Raw genomic sequence first — 24452 nt, forward strand, 5'->3', positions numbered from 1 at the left:
TACCTTTATCCAACCTGAGATATATGCAGGTACTCCATGACGGCGTATTACTTTCATAATAGACTAAAAGGAAGTATTGTCGAAAGCATCTCTAATATCTAGAAATACACATAATCGAGATTGCTTGTGCGGAAAGGCTTTTCTGATGTTGAAAAAAATCTCTTGAAACAGGGTGATTGTGGATCTTCCATGCTATTGGCCAATAAGTTCACGTTCCAGATGTGATGATGATGGACTATCCGTTCCAAAGCGTTTAGAAGGAAAGGCTATTTATATGAAGCAAAGCTTTCAACTGTCTACTCGACCGATCCAGTGGTAATCAATGTGCGTACTAACACCCATGAGTCTGAATCACCAGAATGTGGCCTGTGAGCATAGTCCAGCTCCGTATCCTTACAACCAGGAAAGTGCACATCGAAAAGACACTTGAAAACATTCTTGTCGTCCTGTTAGCTTCGTTCAGATTACAGACAAGTTCGTAGACTTTTCGTATAGCCTTTTCGTATTAGCCTGTTCGGAATATATCCTAGAGGTGTCACATCGACGTCGGTTCAGACTTAGCTTTCCACCAAGCGGCTTCTCTGGTAGATTTTATAGTACGAAACGGAGAAGCTTCTTCGTATATGCTACTATGAAGGAGCTTATCGTATCCACGGTGTCATCGAAGTCGTCTAATGTCTGTACGAAATCAAATTGCTGTAACTTTTTTTTCCAAAGATATTTTTATTGAAATTTTGGGTGAAATTAGTTCAATGTGTATTGTTTACAGTGTGTAACTAGCAATAATTGTGCAACTCTTGCGAGAATGGTGTCGGAATAATATCAGCGGGGGAAGCGGAGATTAGGCGCGAACGATCGAAACGTGTTTTTTGTTGCTCAAGTGGATTTAAATTTTTCCTGCGAAATTCGGACTGACTTGTTGAACCCCCTGGTTCCAGTGACAGTTAACACTTCACAACAAATGCCTAACAGGCAACACTTTCTGTTTGACAGTTTAGCTTCTTCCGGTGTGTATTAACATGAGAATAAAATCCTTCTTCTTTTGTATCTTCAGCTAGATAGCAGACGTTTTTCATTTATTCTCTGCCCACTTTCTCCTACTAACATGACTTTCCGTAATATCACGCGTGTGTGAAACCATCTGCGGGCCGGTCACCAGATAGCGGTGAAAGTGAGCCGACAAATTCTCTCGAGCGTCGTGAATTCGAAGATTCTCTACGGCAAACTCGTGTCAGACAAGATGGCGACATGCGTTACGAAGAAAAACCAGTGCCAATTATACGTGCGATAATTAGAGAAAATAACGCGAAAAAAGTGATTCCTTTCAAATTTACGTGCGTGCGATTTTGTCTCCGGGCCGGACGGCGGTAGAATATTACACGGCGGTGAAAGTGAGCGGACAAATCCTCTCGTGCGTCGTAAATTCGAGGATTTTCTACGGCAAATTTGCGTTAGACAAGATGGCGACATGCGCCATGAAGATAAATTAGTGCCAATTATAAGTACGATATATATAGAAAAAACGCGCAGAAAAAAGTGTTTCCTTTCTTTGTAAATTCGCACGCGTGCGAAAGAGTCTCCGGGACGGCCGCCGGAAGGCGGTAAAGTATTACACGGCTTGTTATCAGAGTGTGCGTTATAAACAGCCTGAACGTCGCGAACGAGTCAGACTTGCTCAGTGGCCATAAAATTAGTAAATTCCGTTTCCTTTTTAACTAACGTGCGCGAATTTGTCTCCGGGTCAGTCGCCAGACGGCGGAAAAATTTTCTACAGGTTGCTACCAGAGTGCGTTCAAACAGCTTAAACGTCGCGAACGAGCTAGGCTAGCTCAGCGGCCAAATAATTCACCATGGCTTCGAAAGAACCCAGCGCCACGAATAGGATCATTCGGATCATAAGCAGTCGTAAAATTGTATACGGAAGAACTACTAGGCAGAACAAGAAATCAGCTTCCTCTCTTGAAGTGGTCCCCATTTCACCAAAGGCCAAGTCCACATCAATCGTCCTGGAACTGATCGAAACCAACAAGAACCACCCAAACCATCCATCCCACGTAGGCAAGATCCTCAAAGACAAAGGATTCACTGATTTTACAGAGATCACGAAGCTGGGAAAGTTCAGGTTCAAGATCGACACTGATGACGAAAAACAGCTGAGAACGCTGAAACTGAACCACGAAAATCTCCGCATATACGAGTACAAAAACAAAAACCAAACTATCATATTCGTCAAAGGAGTACCGCTAAGCTTTGAAGAGGAAGAGATGATGGACAACATCGAAGCGGACTTCCCTGTGCTCAAGGTCCAACGAGTAAAGAGACGAGACAATAACAAGGAACTGGTGGACACATACAACATAAAAGTTACGGTTGAAGGACAACAAATACCCGACAGAGTAAAAATCTACGGATGCAGTTTCAGGGCAGAATTGTATATATTCCCCATCAGACAGTGCAAGAACTGCTGGCGCTACGGTAACGGCGCCAAATATTGCACATCCCAAACACACTGCGCTTCATGTGGGGGAAAACACAGCGAAACAATCTGCACCAAGAACACAAAATGCACAAATTGCAATCGAGGACACAAAGCGAATGATCCGGAATGTCCCGTAATGCAGAGACAAAAAATATCTGCGCCACGATGAGGGAAAGGCAAATCCCTTTCAGCCGAGCAGAATCCTATTATCCCAGGGTGGAGAATCAATTTGACCTGCTGAGAGAAGAAGAAGCTGGAGGTACAGAACCCTTTCCAGCACTAGAACAGCGACATGCAACTAACAGAGCCCCACACAAAACTAACGCTGGCAGCTCCACCAACCGACAAACTGAGAGCCAGGAACGAGACTTAGAAACCCCCAGATATTACACTGAAGCTGCCTCACCCAATTCTCAGATTCAGAAATGTGTTAGATGCATCGATAACCCATTCAGAGCCACCGAATTTGAACGACTCATCTCCTGGCTGAGACGAGAATTCTTAGCGGAAGCGAGAGTCAAGCGATGGCTGGTAGCCCTAAACGACCTCCACAACAAAATTGTGGCGAGGATCCAAATAGCAAAGACAGAACTAGACACAGATCAGCTGCTGATAGAGATCGGCCAGGACATCAAAGAGATACTGGACGAATATAGCCACCACCCACAAGAAGACGCAAGAACCAACATCAACCAGCAAAGTGGAGTGTAAAAAGCTTAAAATCCTGCAGCATAATATCCAGAGCCTCAGGCCAACTGACACTCGTGAGGAGCTCGCCCACTTTCTTGGTGAGAGCTCCATAAAATGGCCTTGCTGCAAGAAATATGGTTAAAAAAAGATGAACCATTCAAAATGGCGCACTACAGACTAGAATCAACAAGAAGAAACCAAGGCTACGGTGGCGTCGGTATACTCGTTCACCAGTCGCTAGACTACGAGAAACTTACTTTCAACGACATCCTAACGATAGAAGTCGTGGGAATAAAAATTATTAAAGGATTTGACCCATTCTCGATGATATCTGTCTACGTCCCACCAGGACGTGATATTTGCGGCGAGGTAATCACAAAAATTAAAAATTTATTCGAGCAAGCAGCAAACATTGAAGGTGAGATACTAATCGGCGGAGACTTCAATGGACATCATCAAACCTGGGATCCGCAATCACCCAACTGCCCCAAAGGAAACATGATCAACGCTGAGCTCGAAGCGTCTAAATTCATCCTACTAAATGATAGAACTGCCACCTGCATGTCAATAGTCAGCAATAACACACACCGATAGACCTCACTTTAACCACAGCTGACTTAGCAGTTAAAGCGACGTGGGAAGTAGTTCCCCACGAATTCGGAAGTCATCCATCATAACAGAGGTGGGTAGCGAAATCCCGTTGGCCAAAGGAAAATTGACCCGGATCAACAAAGCGAAAGCAGCAGAAGCGATCAACAAACTCAAGCCCCAGTATATATACAACCCCGCAGAAATGCAGAGTATATTCGACGAGAGCATACGTGTAGCAACTTTCGTTGTAAAAGACAAGAAGGCCAACTTCTTAAAGCGATGGTGGACCAACGAGATAAACGCTGCTTATAAATCGAAACGAACAATGCTGCGGGAGTACAACAGATCAAAACCCAAACGAATCAGCTCAACTTTCAAAAAGCACGAGCAGTACTAAAATGGCTCATCCGCAAAGCCAAAAGAACATACTGCGCAGAACTCTCAGAAGCTATAGATGAGACAACGCCCACTAAGCACTTGTGGAATATCATCAAAGATCTGGACACAGCACTAACCCAGCCTGTTCTAAGGAAACCAGAGTCAACGAAACAGGATGCAGAAGACTTCATGGCACACTACTATGACCACAAACAGAAGTGGGTATGGAAAACGACGACAGAAACCCTCCCAGTCCTAAGAGGATACGAGATGTCCCTTTCAGTGGAGGAAATTTTTGGAGCACTCCAGAAAAGGAAGAAACATTCCGCCCCTGGTGAGGACGGCATGTCGTACGATACGATCCTCAAACAACTTAGATTGGACATGCAGATAAAAATAAGTGAAATGCTGAACGTGGTCTACGTCACCGAAGGTATCCCCGAGAGATGGCGTATCTCACTCATAAAACCCATACCAAAGAACAAAGGCAACCCACTAAATCCCAGTTCATGCCGGCCCATCGCTCTCATGAACATCTGCCTCAAACTAATCAAATCGGTAATCAACGGAATATTAAATGAGATAGCTGAGGTAATGAAGCTACATCCCCATCTCTCATTCGGCTTTCGGAAAAACTGCTCCGCCCAAAGTTGCGTAAACTTCGTCGTAAACAGGGTGAAGGACATCCAACAAGACGGCGACCACCCGATTGTTGTCTTTTTGGATATGTCGCAGGCCTTCGACTCCGTAAACCTTCAAAAACTCTTGCTAAACCTTCAAAAACTACACATCCCGAACAAAATTATCTCATGGCTCCATACCTACCTCAGTCGCCGACATTTGGTTCTCAAAACACCAGAAGGAGACGCCCACAAAGAAGTCAGTGAAGGACTCCCCCAAGGTTGTCCCCTCTCTCCCACCTTGTTCAACTTCTACACCAACGAACTACACGAGATCAAACTGGAAGGCTGTGAGTTGGTTCAATTTGTCGACGATTTTGCAGTGGTGATACAGTGGTACAGACCCGGAAGATGCCGCCGTAAAAGCCAACTACTACCCCTCAATGCTCTGTGCCGGCCTCGATGACCTGGATCTTAAAATCAATGTGGCGAAATCCGCTGCAATAGCCTTTACAAGAAAAGACACCACAGGGGTAAGGATCAAAATTGGTTCGGAGAAGGTAGAATTGACCAATACCCACCGACACCTAGGATATATTGTCGACAGAACCCTCACACACCGCAAACATATAGAAGACGTGAGAAGCAAAGCAGCAGGAAAACTAAATAGTATTAAGCTGCTGGGGAAAAGAACAGCAACGCCAATCCGAGCACCCTCATCAAGGTAGGGAATGCCTTGATACGCAGCAGACTAGAATGCGGAGCGCAAATCTACGGAAGCGCAGCCAAAACAAATCTTCAAAAGCTCCAAACCGTCCATAACAGCTACCTCCGGTGCGCGATGCGCCTACTGAAGTCGACACCAATCCATGTCATGTTAGCCGAAACCGGTCAAACACCGCTGGACACCAGACGAGAATGGCTTACGCTGAAAAAAAATTTTGAAATGCACTTTCCACAACAACCAACTAAAACAATTTATCGATACAGCGATTCAAACTCCAGGAATGGAACCTTTCTTACAGAAACCGCAACGAAATACAACTATATAATCTGCCAAATGCAGCCAAAAGATGCAACAATGGCATTCACCAGAAGACGACAATTCTCCGATCGCGACATCACCACCTATATCAACGAAACTGTTCGAAGGGCAGGAACCCAAAGCAGAGCACAGCCAAGAATTTTGGAAACAAAAATTCCTAGAAGCGAAAAAATCGTTACCCGGACCACAAATACCTGTATACTGACGCCTCCAAAGCATTGAAAGGGACCGCTATAGCTGTTTACGATAGCACAGACCAGGAAACTATAACAGAAAAAATCAACCCTAACTTCACAATCACCAATGCAGAGCTTTTTGCAATCATGACAGCCATAGAAATTGTCAAAACAAAAAACTACAATAAATCGGTCATATTCACTGACTCCCGAGGAGCCTGCCAAACGATTTTGAACAACACGAAAACCACAGACAATTATATTGCATGGAACATACGTAAAACACTTAAGCAAAACAAAGCGCACATTACACTTCAATGGATACCAATCCACCAAGGAATCCGGGGAAGTGAAAGGGCGGACCAAGAAGCAACTCGAGAAACTCAAGGTCCACAAACATAGTTCAATTCCCTAACTCTCTTGGATGCCACCGGTCTCGCCAAGACAGACACCGGAGACGGTTGGAAAAAAGCTTACCTCAAGTCCTCAGAAGAAAAGGGTATCTGGCATTTCAGCTTAATGAAAGAGCCGACCGAAAAATCTGGTACCAAGGATTAGAACTCAACACGGAAGAAAAGATAAATCTTAGCTGAATCAGAACCGGACACACAAACACCAAGGAAAGGAGATATCGATGGGGACTCGAACCTGACGACACCTGTGACTGGTGCGAGGAAACCGAAGACCTCAGTCACCTCCTTTTCTACTGCCCGAAATACAACACCCAGAGATCGGAATTCACAGCCTTCGAATACTGTAAACCTCTAACCAAAATATTTCTTGAAAACAACACATTTAAACATCCAACTCCACATCGAAAAAAAAACCGGAGACAACACCACAGCAACAGTGGCGAGATGGACCGTGATCGGTTTTAGACGTCTAAGGACAACACAAAAAAAAGAATATCAGCGGCGTAGAAATAAGGTTTGTTCCAGTACCAGGAGAAACTGGAAGTACTCCGGAGCAAACAGGGAGAAAATCATTCCTGTACTATCATCTTCTTTTTTTTCTTCATCTGGTGGCAAACCGGAGTGAAAAGGAGCGAGAATTTTTTGCTCCGGAGCAACAGGGAGTAACTTCCATGTACTGGAACAAACCTATATTTTACGTGCGTTCCTAGGAAATCCTGATATCTGTCACCGTGCCATTAGCATGAAGCTTGGATTGGTGCAATCTACGGTAAGTTGTGTTTTGAAATGGTACAACTAGCGTTGAACTAGCGTAGGGAAGAAAAAAGTGACTTAAAATTATCTCCGTATAGTGTGCAGGATCACGTGCTTGAAGCTTTGAAGAGAAGTCCCAAAAGTTCTGTGAGAGGTGGTGAAAAACTGCATTTAACCCTCTAGTTCCCACCGCCGTCTCTAGCCGTTCTCTGTAAAAATCTAAAAATAAAACTACTAAAACATGTTTGTATACTCCTTCCAGTTTAGATAGTTAGCGTTCTGATGGAGTTCAAAATATAAGCAATCATCTGTATTCACTTATGTTGAAGTAACTAGAAATTTTTTTTTCTAGTCGCCCAGGTGCCCAAGACCGCCTACTTATTTTAAGGCTTTAATGAAAAATTCATTACAAGAATTATCAACATTATTTTCGTTTTTCTTATCACGAAGCCCACCTACAAAAGTTTTATCAAGTCAAAAAAAATTTGGCAACTGGAGGGTTAAGCAAAGCTTTTGTGCAAGATTGAAAAAAACATCCAAAGCTCAAATTGCCCTGGATTGCGATGAACGGTAGAATACAATGGGGGAATCACGTACGCGGAAGCTCTACACTCAGCTGTTGACGAAACCGCATTAATATCGATTCCATTCGGCGAGTACAGTACAGAGATCGTTGATGAATGAGATAAAGAGAAGTTGCCCTAGGTGACTGTCTGGTGGAACACGGTTGGTGTTTCAAATAGGCGTGAGCGTGTGGTACTCATTCTAACAAAAGCGGATCGTTCAGAAAGGTAAGAATGTAACCATATGGCTACCCACTGAGGAAATCCTAGTCGCTGCAGTTTCATAACAGTAATGTGAGGTAACTTGGCGAAGGCTTTAGCGAAACCAAAATATATTGCAACAATTTGCTGACGATTTTCGACAGCTGGACCTAGAAAACTTGTGTACGTCATCAAAATGGTATACCCGTTTCTAGTGTCAATTTATGAAAGAACATAATCTTTGTTTATATTTTTCTACACATTTTTATTGACATCATTTGCGCTATCGCGTTCTAGTACATATTTGTATAATTTTTTATAAGGAATGAATTAAAATTATAAGTAAACAATTATTTCTGGTTTTCAGTTGAAAAGTTGTCTCACATTCCTTGCAAAACAAAGCCTGCTTATGCTTGCCCGGTTCAGCAGATAGCATTAATGCACGTAACTTGTTCTAGTGTCTTCTTCCCTCAAATCAAATTACAATTTACTTCTTTACTTCCGTAAATTGTAGTGATTTGCCCCGGCGATATCGTTTTTCAATCACATTTCACCAAATGCGCTTAACTTAAGCAAATAGTAAAAGATCATCTCTCGAGAGATGCTGCACCGCGCCCGACTTAGAATAGCAGCGTTCCCATTCCACCCATCTCGCTCTGCTCCTTGACGAAGATCTCGAAGTACTGGTAGATGATTGTAACGGCTAGCAGAATACCGGTTCCAGAACCGATGGCACCCATGAAATCCGCTATCACGGATAGAGCACCGATGCAAAGGCCACCAAATGCGGCCGCCGTCGGAATATATCTGTTCAGTTCATGAATCATTGAATTCTCACGATGACCACGCATCACCATCTGCTGCTCCTTAAGTTGTTTGGCAACATCTTTAGCTGAACTGCCGGAAACGTCGATCCACGTCTTGGAGAAGAATGCGCACGAACCCAACATAAATACGATATAAAGCACAGCATGAATCGGATCGGAAACGATGTGTCCTAGCGATTCAGGTGGTGAGAGATAATAGCACAGACCACCAATCGGATAGGAACGAGCTGGGCCACCACCTCCAACATCAGCCCACACACCAAGCATGTTGATCAAGAAGTTACCATGAAATTTAACTGCGAGCATTTGCGATATCACGTACAGGTTGGAAACAAGAGCTGATTGTAGAATGATTGGGATATTGGATGTGTAGAATAATTTAATTGGATAACTGCTGTACTGGCCACGATACCGAGCAGATTTGATTGGCAGATCCACGCGGAAGCCCTGGAAGTATATCACTACGGCAAACACAAGAACGGTTGCCAGAAGGTTCATCAAATTTGGTAGGTTCTGACGATAGAATGCTTCTCGCAGCCCGCGCACTTTGTCCTGCCGTGTGGCCAGCAGATGGAACAGAGCAATGACGGCTCCTTCGAATTCAGTACCACGACCCGTATTAACAGTAGCGGGAGAGAACGCCTTCCAAACAATGGTTTCGCAAATGTTAGTTGCAATGAACAATGAAATTCCTGATCCCAATCCGTATCCTTTCTGAAGTAGTTCATCCAATAACAACACAATCAATCCAGCTACAAATAACTGGATAATGATCAGCAGACAAACGCCGGCTCCTATCTCCGCTGGATCCCCATACATTCCGGTCATGACGTAGACAATCGCTTGTCCCACTGTTATAACCATTCCAAACAATTTTTGTGCTCCATTGAACAAAGCTCGGTCTTTCGGAGTATCACCCACTTCAATGATTTTAGCGCCAGCTAGTAGCTGCATAATCAATCCAGATGTAACAATCGGAGAAATACCCAATTCCATAAGGGTACCTCGGTTCGACGCCAAAATGACACGAATCCAGTAAAAGGGATCGGCTGAATCGGAGCTCATTATGCCAAAAAGTGGGATTTGACAGCAGACCAGGAATATGAATAGTGTGATGGCCGTCCATAGTACCTTCTCTCTAAATTGGATCTTTCGTTCTGGTTTCGCTATCTCCGGTAGAATACTGCAGAAAGGTTTTATCACCTCGAGAAATTTTACTGGAAAGACATTGTACCGATTAGTGTGTTGACACCTACCAATGTTTGCATTACTTTATGTGCATGTCTGACAAATTTAACCTGACAAAATTCGTCACAAAATTAGATTAATTTTATTAGGTATGCCAATTACAGAAATGTTACTGGCCTTGGAACCGTGGTAGGAAAAGGTTCCAACGCGGAGCTTTTTGACTGTCTACGTGGATATAGGTATGGTAACAGATAGCACATTGTATAAAACCAGCAGGTCACTTACTTCCCATCGTGATCGCTTGCCGATTAATCGATTTTAATTCCTCGCAAAAAACGCGGTTCAAAAGGATATTTTTCCTTTAAATATCCTGCTGATTAACTTTTCACGGGTTTACCACCATCTACAGGTACAACTATCGTAACAACAAACCGCTTTCACTGAAAAGTGTGACACGACACGACAAAACTGTCACTTGACTTAACAATAGGACGGAAATGACAGATGGACTGTTAGGGAGGTTTCATATTTTACGCTACATTTGAAAGAAAACAACCATTAAAAATAAATATTTCGCATAAAAAGCTACATTACCTATACTTCATCAACTTCAAATCTTGACGTAATAAAAGAATGCCCCACATTTCAGTGTCACTTTATATGTGATGTTTGTAATGATGGTTTTGAACGAGGGAGCGAACACAGATGAAATTTAAATTTATTTTGTCGATAAAGAGGAGCGTCGGCATGGGTATTAGGCTGACTCGTTGCTGCATGGAAAATGTTTACAATTTCTTTTTGGCATGAACATCACTAAAATTTGAGGGCGGTTTTGCAGTACCAGGCTTTGTGCATCACGTTCAAAGTTTATATGGAAATTTGTATGGAAAAAGTCACTTTATAGCATAGAATCCATATCTTGCACACTTCGAATTCGTACCTTTCACGGAAGGATGCCTAATTGAAGACGGCTGTTCACTTCATAACAAAGGATTACAGAAGCATTTATCTTTAACTGACTACTAATCTAAACTGATCATCTCTGGCTATTTTCCGTTCTTGCCACGAATGAGAAAAGCGTATATTGGAATGTTTATCTAGTTGATACGCGAACATATAATGAAGCCAACCTAATTTGGACCACTACATATTTTGGAACCTTTACATATAACTTTCTCTTTTAGTGCCAAATGTTCCAAATTAGTTTGGTTTGATGAAGGCAATTATTTTATTTGTGTTGTTTTTTAAGTCTTAGCATCGTCAGTTCATCTCTAATTACTTTAAATTAATTAAAATGAACAGATGGAAAGTGCTAAAAGGAATTGGTAGTAAGGATGCATTTCCAAATTAGATTTACGTGTACATTTTAATAGTTTTCAAATGATCTAATAATTTTGTCTGCCTTTAGATTATCCATTTGACGTGTTTGAAAAGGTTCCTTTTCTTAGAAGTATGAAATAGTGTCCAAAATATGTCATAAAATAATGAGCGCCAATTTTTTGGACACCGCTAGTTTTATTTCTTAATAGCAGTTTATTTATCAAATCAGAATAACCAAAGTGTAAAATATCAATTAGGTGGAATGAGGACTTTATTCGAAGTTCTTCTCATTGCATGTGCATAACCATTTGTTTGCTAGCCTACTCAATATCATCATCGTTAAATTTTTCGTTTTTCCTTGTCTCGAGTGTAAACACACTTTTGCTATTGTTTTTTTTATTTACGCGACTTTAAAATTTTTTATTCGTCTCGTTTTTGCAGTTGTCGTCATGAAATTGCTTAGTAGATCTTGCGTGGCTTTTCTTTTGTCGGTTCTCATGGTAAAGTATATCCTTACCATAAGGCATATTGGTGGACTTGAGTAATTCGTAGTTATGCTGCCTAAGCTCGACCCCCACCAACAGAAGACAAAAGACTAGCCTGTAGGATATTAAGCCTGTTTCTAATTACCCTGCCATTCTAGTTTTCCGATCTGTATACTTCACATCCTTGCTCTCACTTGAGTACTATGGTTCTAAATTTTTATAACTTTCCCTACCTAATAACCTCTATCTAATTGAATGTCGTTGAAAAGTAAAAAAAGAAAAAGTTCCATATTAGTCGAAATAAAAACGAAAAAAAAACTTGTAAACAATACTCCGAACTGCCATTCAGCTCATTAATAGACAGTTGATGTCAGTGCGACGGCTGCGCGAACGGCGTGAAGTTGGTTAAACTCTGAGTGACGTACCCTGTATAAACACGGAAAACATTATTACAATTCATTTTCAACCACGTGTTTCAAGTTGTAAAAAAACGAAACTTGCTACTTGGGCTAGTGTATTGAATGATATGAGTGCTGAATAGATGATGAAACTAAATAAAGGCAGTTTTCGTTAGCTTAAACTGAATTTTCACCTTCAGAAAATATTACACTTCACGAAGAATCGGTTGAATAGCAAAACATTTTTAGTCAACGACCTTTGGGTTTGGCCAGTGCACTTTCGTCAACTTCACCCATAACGGCAAGAATAAAGATAATAGTTCTTTTGTTTTCGAGACAATTCACTCCAGGATTTCTTGCTTGTAGCTCTGGCAGAAGGTGAAAAAAATTGCTACCGATTTCGACAGCAGCGACGCAACTGTTTCAATCGTTGAACCAAGTGAAATCAAAGACGAATAATTTTAGAGCTTGGTCAGGTGTGACTATTTTACTGGAACTCATGAATCAATTCACATTTCCATGATTAAGATTTCATGATTTTGTGAACTATTTCACGAGCACGAATGGTCAGTTAGTGGAAATCATGAATCAGTTCACGTATACATTCATAAAAATTTTCGATTGGGTGAACTATTTCATGAGATCATGAGAATGGTAAGTCGTGACTAGCATACTAGAGTTCATGAACTAGTTCATGTCACCATTCATGAACTAGTTCATGAACTCTAGTATACTAGTCGAGTATACGAGTCGTGACTAATTCGCTAGAAATCATGAATCAGTTCAAGTATACATAAATAACATTTTATGATTTTGTGAACTATTTCACGAATACGGATATTGAATCGCGACTAATATATTGGGAATTATGAACTAGTTATTGATGGTTGAAAGGATTTATGAATAATATTCCGGGTTTCGTGATTTTTTTTTATGTTTTAACGACATTTCATTAGCATGGGACTGGAAGGTGTGAAATATTTTCCAATATTAAGATCCATAGTACTCAAGGGAGAGCAAGGAGTTGAAGGAAGAAAGTTTAGAAAAGCGTGGACTTAACCTTTTGTCTGCTACCGCAGTATTTAGTCAGGATATTTTGACATTTGAAATGCGATTCACCTGAGTCTGTGGAATGTCCTGGACGAGCGTAAAGTAACTTGGTTCTTTATGCTGTCAGAACCAACAAAAATTTAAGTCACGGTAAACTTATACACTAAGCTTTTTGCGACGTTGAAACTCACTTCTATGCAAATATAGGGTAACCAACCTAATTTGGACCTTGTTAATGTTCTTGCCTCCTGCAATGCCAGGCTTCTCTGCATTTGTTTGGTTTGATGCAACATTTACAATCCGTGGGTTCCCGAATAGAATTTTACAATAGCATTTACCCTACAAGCAATCATAAAACAATAAATATTATAGTTATTACTGTTTCAACACTGTTCGACGCAGAGTTCTCGCAGTAGATTTACAATAAAATTCCATGTAACAATCACTGCACTAATGTCATGTAATTATCACAGCAATCGCTGAACCGATCTTAAAGAAATAAGTTTCAAAAGGCCTTACGTTGCCATTTGACACTATTATTTTTGTTTTTCGATATGCTGTTTACTTTCTGAGATATGGATGATTTTGTCAAAACACATAGGGTTTAAAGCAAATAACTTTCGAACAAAGCAATGCAGTCTTATTAGGTGTACATAATTGGGAAGCTTGTAAAAATACCTTTCAAAAAGCTATAGATTGTCAAAGTCCGTTCACGAGCGGCGGAGATATTAAACATTTTGTATTTTTATACCTCGCTTACCAATTTTCACTAACTAAAAATGAGACCGTTTCATACAGAGTATTGCTTTACTGGTGTTTTATGAGCAAAACTAACCCGATTTTGAATATCCGGGTGTGAAAACACATATGCGTGATTCAAGGAACTCGATTCCGTAAACATTTTGTAAATTTACTTAACCCTAGTACGTTGCACTTGCGTTTTCCACCCTAGAACGTTGCACTGGGGTACAAATGTACCCCACGCGGTTGATCGCAATTTTCGCAGTAAAAATGCAAACAAAAAGGATGTATAATACATCATTTTCTTCGTTTTTTAATTACGAAAACAGCTGTGTAAGAAAAAATACGGAATTTATTGAATCATAATACATAAATTGGTTTCAACAAAAAAAAAATTGAAAAAATCGTGGATTTGACTTTTTTTTACAAAAATTACTATAACTTTGCGAATTTTCAACCGATTTGAAAAAATCAAATGATTCTAAAAATTGAAAGAATGGTCTAGAAACATTATAAAAGGGAATTTCGAAATTTTCGAAAAAGTGCTATTATTTGGAAGCGTGAAAGCACAGACAAACAGACGTAACAGCTTGAAGAAAATTCTAAAAAAATCATCGCCCACGGTATACTAGCGACATCTGTTGAACACATTGCACAAAATGGGTTTCTGGCAACCATAGCAAATAAATTTTTTTCATCCGAAATCCTGGCAACAATGCCCACACCACTTGTCAAATGCAAGATGATAAATGAAAGGTAAGCATTGTGGCAGTTGTTAAATTTGAAGAGCGAAATAGAAAAATCGGCTATGTTATGTACTTCAATTCGCCATGGGATAATGATTGTAATTGGCAGATTTAAAGAATGTAGAGTAACGACTGCATTTTTAAAACTCAACATAACCATTTATTGTTACGGAAAATTAAGCAACACCAACATTATTTTTCTTTTCGTGCGAAGTAATCAATTCTAGTCCTTCTTTGGCTGATTCTTGTCTCTGTTTACTCTTTTTCGTCGCTTTTTTACCGTCACCGACCGGTATGCAATGATTTTTAACAATTCATGCCGTGGACACATGGACAGGAATACATTTTACGTTTGCGGATTATTTTGTTAGTTTTGGTTTGCATTAAAGATGCTAAACGCCTTTAGAGAAAGACTCGCCATCTCTATCGTTTGTTTATCTGTCAGTGCCATTCCAATCGAGCAAGAGACCTGTCAGAAGCACCAAATCCTAAAAATCACTTCGAATCCTTCTTGAACGAGGGCCATTGACAGGTCTCGTGTTCGATTGGAATCGATAGAGATGGCAAGTTGTTATTTAGAGGGATTCAGTGTCGATAGTTTGCATAAAATGAAAATAGCGGTACCCAATTTTTCTATGTATAAGTACAGTTGTCATTTTTCTTCGAAAAAACCGATTAAACAAAAGGATATGAAGAAAAAACAAATAACGATACAATTATTTTTATCGGAAGATTAGAGATTTTTATCTGTCCCTAAGTGTTCGAATCAGAATATCCGAGGTGAAGCTCGACCTTTTCCCATTCGGCTCATTATGCTTATTTCCAGGGTCGCGGACGTCATGTTTAATTTTACATGTATGAAAGTAATACACTTAAAAGTGACGAATGTTCCCACCTTTCTTTCCCTTCATCTTGATTTTCGGGTGGTGCGAAGTGACGCATTATGGCTATGTGTCAAAATCGCCTCACTAGCGCCACGCTCGGTGAGATGGCGCATTTTTCATAATTTAAATCGACCGTTTTTTCTGTGGGCGATGAAAATTCATCTCGTGTTACGTCTGTTTGTCTGTGGTGAAAGTTTAAAAATCAGGTTTTGGAAAATGCCACTAAATGGGGTAGAAATTGAAATGAAAAAATATTTCTGATCAGTAATATATTTGTAACACGCAACGTTACTGTTACAGCAGGTACTGTGCGCAAATAATACCTGCGAGTCATTATTTTGAAAAACTAATAAAAATAAACAATAAAACAATAAAAATCAGCAAAAATGAGAATGATTTTTTTTTCTACTTAAAAATTAAAAAAAAGTAATTGAATAAATGATTAAAAACGAATATTTAATACTAATTGTTACTTACGTATTAAAACATCCAGTATTCAAACTGGTATTGTCACGAATCACATTTCCACTGACAGCACGAAACCTGACGAAACACTAACGGCAATCGTACACTGGGGTACAAATATACCCCACGCCAACTTTGATACCTGCTTCCACGAAGGCTATAAGAAAACTGGCTATACCACCGTTTCCTACTCTTACTAGGAACTCTAAATTGAATTATGGTTAGGGTCCCACGTCAGTAAATGCCGAATTCTCGTCTTAACCCGGTTCCAAAGATGGCGTGGGGTATACTTTACCCCAGTGCAACGTTCTAGGGTTAATAATTAATAAACTATTTCTCAAAAATTAATACTCAAGTTCATTTCAAATACAAAACAGTGTGTAAGTTCACTTCAAAATGAAAATTTATCCAGAGTTGATGTATTTATCCGTTGGATTGAGCCATGCGTTCAGTCGTGAGATACACGTTGGATGGTATATGAATACATAGATCACCAAGTAATCCACCTAGTAGTGAGAAAATAGATTTCTAATATAATTCATATTCATATTATACTCGTAGCATCACCGAGAGTATCTGAGTTTTTGAATAACAACATTCTAGTGAAAATTTATCTTCCTTTGCAGGATGTACGTTATACTAATTATGGTGTAAAAATTACCAGTTGCATTAGTGATAATAAAGATGTAAATTATCAAAATTTCGCCCTATATTCAAAAATTATGTCACAGCACTAATTATCATTTACCATTCCTCACTTGTTTTGGAGCCCTATATTTGCTAGAAAAATATTAGGTATGAAAGGATTAATTTTATTCATATTACTCATATTATTTATCTTAATAATTTAATTTTTTTTGGTTTCATTCATATTATTTAATTTTTTTCATCATTTTAATAAGTTGCTAGTTTTTTCCAGTTCAAATATTTTATTCAGTTTCTTAATTTTATCAATTCGGTTTAGTCAGTTCTCTTTGTTATTTTATGACAGTTTGTTACTCTCTTAATTTCATAACTTTCTAATGTTCTTTTGAGCGAATTTGATTTATTTATTTTATTAATTTGATTTATGTTAATCATTCTATCCATTTTATGAATAACTTTTTTTTACTTGATTTATTATTTTTCTTTAATTTATTCAGTTTGTTCGAAGTGCTATTCGTGCAGGACTCGAAACTGTGCTTATCTCACGACTAGTTGCTTGCCAACTTCGCGTGTAATTGGCAAACTAATACATAATACAACAGTGATATATGTAAGAAATGTCTCATCTCACTGAGAGGTGGATTAAATCGGTTTTTACTGTAAAAGACGATTTCACATTGAAATTTACCGTAGAAACGTTAAAGTTTTTGATTTTTGTATTGTAGCATAACACTAGAATTTGCTGTAAATTCTTGTAAATTTACTATAGTGTCACAGTGAAAATCATGGTTTTGTTATTGTACATTTCTATTCGGGTTCTCTATTAAGTCACAATATCATTAGTTCATCTCCAATTATTTAAAATTAAAAAGAATCAACAGTTTTAAAAGATATCAGCGAAAACGTTTCATATTTCAAAGATAGCTGGGAGAAACCGCAAGAAGTGATACATTTTCAAATTGTATTTAAATATACAATTGTAATATTTTTTATTGATTCAATTAATTTGTCTGATTTGGCATTATGCATGTACGTGTTTGAAAAGGTTTCTTCGTAATGATTTAGCTATAAAGTCTTAAATAAACGGTGTCCACAATATGTCTTCACAAATTGCTATCAATGGACATGGACACACCTAGATGCATTTTAGTTGGACCATTGTCCAACTAGAAAGCATCTGAACGTCAAAATCTCATGTCAAATTGAATTTGACAATCTATCTAATAATCTTTTAAGCTACTAATGTCTTCTTTGGAGAGTTTTTGACATTTGTCAGTCGGTCCAACTAGCGAATTAAATTCGTTAGTTGAACATAGGCTGTGGCCCAACCAACGAATCACGACTGTACCTGTTTTGTAAGTTTTTGACGAGGCTCGGTAATGTTGGTACAATTTTTCCGAACAGTCAGCCAGTATTTTGCTGTATAATGTGTATGTACCTAAAAGTTCTGATAAATTCAGTAAAAACTATAGTAAATTATTCGAAAAATTACTGAAAAGCGCTAAAAAAAATAAAACTTTAGCGCCATTTTTTAAACAATTTGCTGACAGCTCCGTCAAAATATCACTTTACTGTGCAAGTCATCGAAAGAAATTACTGAACAACTTTTGGCTGGCATGGTAGAAGCGGCTAGGCCCATCATATGTTGACCTGTCAGGGTTTTTAAACGCCCTTGGATACGCCCTTTATGAGTGTCGTACATTATTAGCAAGTTAAACAAGCTTTTTGCGATATTAAAACAGACAAAATATTTTTAGCCATTACTCACGTCAAACTAAAGTTCAAAATCCGTATCGGAGATGGTCGAGTTGAGCTTTTGACAATACAAGATAATACAAATAAATGCAAAATTACTGAATATAACACGACCGGGCGCCATCGTAAGTGATCACCATGTAGTTGCAGTTGTTTATTGCATTTCCAAATTGCATATTGAACTTAGCAGGCTTTGGTACGATTCGGAATTATCATAAAGCATGGCCTGAGTGAGCCTGAATTCCAACTGCTAGTTCTGTGTTGACAAGTGCGAGGTAAGTTGGATACTCATTAGGGTGGTATAATTTTCAAATTTATCTCCAATGTCACATATTCGACGTACCACTTTCTACGAAGGGTATATCTGATAATGATAATTTGTCGAATTATATAAAATATCTCCGAAAAATTGGGAAACAAAGAATATTGTATAAAGGAACCCTGCTTCGATACCCGTTTAGCGAATTGATATTTGCCATTCGACGAGCTTTCAGGTGAGCACGGTGATGAGCAAACCCGAAACCTGTTGCAAGACCGTATCAAAACAATTCGTATGGAAATATGAAGGCAACTAAAAACTTAAATAATTTATATTGCATGCAGACGACAATACTACACTAGCACACTAATATCGTTGGCAGTTGATGGCACAAATTGTGTAAGCGTACAAGCGGCTCGTTTCGGCCTAATTTTGGATGCCAAGTTGTTGACTGAATCTGCGACAGCGTCGCTTCGGGACTGCGGTAGTGCGGCCTGCTATATGTTGGTTGCTAAAGCAAGAGTAATTGTGAGATTATGCAATAGTAGCTGTTTTGTTGGTGAATCTCACCGCCATGAGTTTCCGATTAAGCATTTGTTGATATAAGGTTGAGATACTTTGGGTATGTCCGATTCGACAGATTATTTCTAGTGGATGTTGTACTATTGCGATTTCTTTTTCACTGTCGAGCTATACGCCAAAGATAGTTGACAATTAAATAACTTATTAACCCAGTAAAGTTCAGCCGGAACTGAACTGGAATTCCGGCTGGTTCCAGTTCGTATTCCGGCTCCAGTGACACAACCGATTCTAACTAGAATCGGTTGTGTCACTGGAGCCGGAATGCGAACTGGAACCAGCCGGAATTCCAGTTCATTTCCGGCTGAGCTTAACTGGGAAGTAATTGGTTGGATGGCGTTTGAAGTAGCAGATTGAACAGGCACAATTCAAAGACGAATTGAAAATGTCGACGACATAAGCTACTCCGTCTGAACATCCCTGGCTGTGATCACGCTAACATGGAATGGAATTGCATTAGGATGTTTGCTTCTGGTTCGTATTTTACGCAGTAAAATCTACCTCAAACGATGAATTCTCTGGTTACTTCAGCTGCTGTCAATGCAATGTCGGGCGGGGTTGTGTTCGGTAGCATATCCAATTCATCGGTCGGACACCGGATGGTGGTGGAATAGAGTACATAATTCCACTGTTTATGTCGGTAGTACACCGGCGAAGCACCAGTTCCCACCTTTCTAGATGCGTATATTTTATTGGCCGATTGCACTTGCACCTGCAATTTAGCTCGGCGGGGAACCATGTCGAACGTTTCGACATTGGCGATATATTATAGATAATTCTATTAATTTTGAAACTGTCTCTTGAAATTATCTGAATTGTCTGTTTTTCATTGCACATAGAATATCCAAATCGCTGGTCATTAATATGAATATGGTGCATGCGTTCATTCGGTTGGTGGTAAGGATAATGCTCTGTTAGGGAATTTCTGGAAAATTTGGTAACATCGGAGCTATAGCGTGAAAAGGTGTATAAATAATAATGTGGCTTACAGTTTTGGATGATTTAATGCGCTTTACGAGTTAAGCTAATTTAGCTGTTTTGGGAGTATTAAAATGACCATGAAATGGATTGCATGATGATGTTCACAGTTATTCTACAATAGTGGATTTAGAATTATTTCAGAATATACAATCGAGTTAAAATTACCAATTATATAAATATACGATCCTTTTCCATCTTAATTTAAATACGTTATTTGAAATAGACTACTCTGCCTCCCCCACCCTCATTCATCTTAATTCCTCTATTCAGAGACATCCTAAGACCACTCGGTGCTCCTGGGCACTACTGAATTGATAGGCCCCATTTCTATTCCCCATTCGATAAAAATGAATATACATAAAGAAATCTTTGCTCAAATAAAAGAGGCAGATCGAGTGCTTGACATGCGGAAAAATAGTATGTGTTAATTTCTCAGCGAACAACCGATAAATTGCACATGACTAAAAAAAGGTAAACACTCTTGTTTAAAATCAGTCTCATTTGTATTGAGGTGTGAATAACGAACATCGACCCCTTCATGATGTTTATATACAACAACGTTTTTAAGCAGCTATTTCTTTTGATTTAGGCAGAATTTATTCACAAAAACAAGTAAGACTAGTAAATGGGACTATTACCTTTCATTTAAGCGTTAAGTATTGTCTATCGAACCGGAAGTTATTGCTATTAGTCTGATTGAACTCTACTGGAGCAGTGCTCCAGAGATATTTCCAGTTAGCGTTGATAGAAGAAATTATAATATATCTTCATTATTTCTCATTATTATTGAAAGTTGCCTTGAAGAACGTCTCATGAAAGAAAGAATGATGCATCTTTTACTATTCATTCAACGAATATACGAATATTGCTGCTTCTATATTGATTATTTCCCATATTATTAAGTTCAATGATTATATTTTCGAGGCCATCGAAAATGGAACTACGGAAACTCTCTAATATGAGAGAGATTTTATTCGTGTACTGTGACGAGTTACCGAAACGAAAAAGGTAACGTCACGAACGTAATATCCGTACACACAGAAAAAAAATGTTGGTAAAAGTAAGAGTGTTCCGCTCTTAGCAAAAAACAACCAACGCCTACTATTAGATTGAAAGTATAAGTTTTAAATTAATCAAGAATAATAATCAAAACAAAAGTTTTCCTTAAGTTAATGAAGAATAGTAATCAAAATAAAGATTTTATTTTCAAACTAAGAGTATGCGTTGGTTGTTTTTTGCTAAGAGTGAAAAACTCTTATTTTTACCAACGTTTTTTTCTGTGTAGCATAATGTTGATGCTGTACATAACACTGAAAGCTTCCAAAACTTATTTTGGAGTCTCTCGTTGAAGCTATGCGAAAGTATGGTATAGCAAAGCGTAATTTTTTTCTAACTCGAGAAAACAAGCGCAAGGTTAAAATATCTATAATAACGAAAGCCTTGGGATTATTTTTATATTTTTGTGAATTATGCCTAACGTACATTATGCCAATCGTCCATTATGCCTAACGTATATTATGCCAAACGTCGCGCACCCGAATTTCACTACTCTAGCGATGATTTCACAAACCAACAAGTAATTCACAGAATAAAAGATCTGGTGAATGGTTAATCCATATTTAGTCTATGATGAGAAGACTATGAACTAGTATTTGTAAATACAAACTATTTTTAATCCCCGAAAACGAGATTAATGAAAAATATTATACCACATACTTGCTGCAGTTGTTTAAATATTACATATTTTCAGTTATGAAAGGAATAAATTGAAATCCTGAAGCTTAATCTTCCAATAAACATTCTGTGTATTTCCCAACTGTCATCCAATAGTTAATATAAAACAAGAAAATCTTGTGAAGTCGAAACATTTATTTAGAATCATTAAAGAGAAGCTTCCACTTCCACTTATTAAAGCTCTAGAACATGAAAGATTTTAGATTTTTATTTTGAGTCAATTTGGACTAATTCCTGATGGGTCCCCGTTAGTACACATACTTACCAATAAGAAATGGCAAATTGGATATTGAAAGTAACACCAAACTCGATACAATGTATAATTATTTATCATATCAAATTAGAATTTAAATTGTTCAGTAAAATGTAAACATATTTCACACACAACATATTTCAAAGATCGCGACCCTGATATTCGCACTTTAATTTACCACTAGCACCAAGATCGCGTCACAATTCCATTAGCATTGCCATACAGTGGGCCGAAAATAATCAATATTAATATATGAATTTCATTAGCAGCTTACGCCTAGCTCAATCCAAAAGAACCAATCAGATGTAGAGATAAAACCAGTGCCACTGCCAACACGCCGGGCTGTCTTAGGCACAACACTGTCTATTTCAAAGTTGACATTCCACCCCACAAGCCAACTTTCCGGGATGTTTGGCTTCGTGACTGGCTCTCGATTTTAATCAACGATTGCTTGTCAAACATATGGATTAGAGCCGGTATCGTTGTGAACGGCATCACAAGAGCACGTGAACGTGTTGCATTGGGTGGGGTGTTCCATTTTGTTTTGGCACATATCCCACACGTTTGGATCGTATAATTAATACGAGTATGTTCGCAGCAAAATCGATAGCAATATAGATATCGGGGCCAAAGTGCACTATATTTTGGACACGGTATCGGTGGGTTTTGCTGAACCGCAGTTTCAAATTTATTTCGTTGCTGTATGCTTTCTGAGAAGCTAGATAGCTGTCGGTCTAACGTGAATGTTTAGTTTATGATGTGTTTGATCACTTAGTTAGCTACGAAATGAAAATAAATTTATAGTTGCGTTGTTCACAGGGAATAATTTTATTTTGACTGATTATATTGTGAATGCGCATTAGGGCATTGCAATTTTTTTTTTGATTTCTCGAAGGCACCTCCTCATTGTGACAAATGTCAAAGTAAGCTCAGATGCCAAATTTCACATCATTTGGACAATTCTAGACTCCCGCCCACTTCGCTTGAAATTTTTGAAATTGGTGCTCTGGGAAAATATGGAGAAAAAATATATTAACAGCTATAACTGTTGAAGTGGCACTCAGAAAATTACAATTTATACCTCATTTTAAAGAAAATAATCTTAGTATTTGAATTGAGATATTTTTGTTTCTAGAAAAATACGGGAAAGTGGGATACTGGGTCATTTTTGCCCCAAAATCCCTTATTTTTAAGAATTTTTCTGCTCAGTGATGCAAATTATACATATTTTTCAGTTTTCCTAACGTGAAAAAAATTCAGAAATCGAACGGAACCCTTTTGACCTTTGTCCGAATACGAGAAGTTGGGGTTATTTTGTCATTCATATTTAATTTTCTCGTGCATATATCTCTATTATTCCTCAATCAATTCATAAAATGTAACTTGTTGAACGTGGAAAATTCTGAGGAATAAAATAAAAATAGAAACGTTACCGGTAAAATTCAGGAACATCAAACTTTTTGTTATTAACTCTACAAATCTCATTTTTTCTATTAATTGTCCAAATACCTCAACTTCCCCTTTTTTCACGAATGGAACTTTTCTCATGTGATCCCTGAGCGCATTTTACACTAAGAGTAGTAAATTAAATAAGAATTTTATTGTTAAATGGAGTTAATATGTGCGATTTTATGATAAAAAGGTGAAATCGACACTATATGGCAGATAATTTGATGTTTCTGAATTTTACCGGTAACGAATCTACTTTTGTTATGATCCTAAGGATTTTTCACGTTCAACAAGGTACAGTTTATTAAAATTGAGTGAAGAATAATAGAGATATATGCACGAGAAAATGATAAAATTTAATATGAAAGACAAAAGGCCCTATAACCCCAACTTTTCGTATTTGGAAAAAGGTCAAAAAGGTTCCGTTCGATTTCTGAGATTTGTTCACATTGCAAAGATTACAAAATATGTATGATTTGCATCACGGAGTATAAAAATCATTAAAAATAGGGGATTTTTGGGCCAGAATGACCCAGTACCCTACTTTCCCATATATTTCTAGAATCAAAAATATCTCCATTCAAATACTAAGGTAATTTCCTTTCAAAAGAGGTATAAATTGTAATTTTCTTATTGCTACTTCAAAAGTTATAGCATTTAATATATTTTTCCTCCATATTTTCTCATACCACCAATTTCAAAAAATTTCAAGCGAAGTGGGCGGGAGTCTAGAATTGTCCAAATGATGTGAAATTTGGCATCTAAGCTTACTTTGGCATTTGTC

General features: G+C 38.4%; 1 protein-coding gene across 1 annotated transcript; it reads right to left on the reverse strand.

Moving 5' to 3' along the window:
• Window positions 1–8147: 8147 nt before the first annotated feature.
• Window positions 8148–10403, reverse strand: LOC131679264 (protein transport protein Sec61 subunit alpha). The gene is made up of 2 exons (XM_058959971.1): window positions 10210–10403; window positions 8148–9953 (listed from the first exon to the last, which is right to left on the reverse strand). The coding sequence occupies exons 1-2, from the start codon at window positions 10214–10216 to the stop codon at window positions 8530–8532; spliced, it is 1431 nt and encodes a 476-aa protein (XP_058815954.1). The 5' UTR covers window positions 10217–10403; the 3' UTR covers window positions 8148–8529.
• Window positions 10404–24452: the final 14049 nt, after the last annotated feature.

Source organism: Topomyia yanbarensis, chromosome 2 (genome assembly GCF_030247195.1).
Source record: "Topomyia yanbarensis strain Yona2022 chromosome 2, ASM3024719v1, whole genome shotgun sequence".
Taxonomy (NCBI): domain Eukaryota; kingdom Metazoa; phylum Arthropoda; class Insecta; order Diptera; family Culicidae; genus Topomyia; species Topomyia yanbarensis.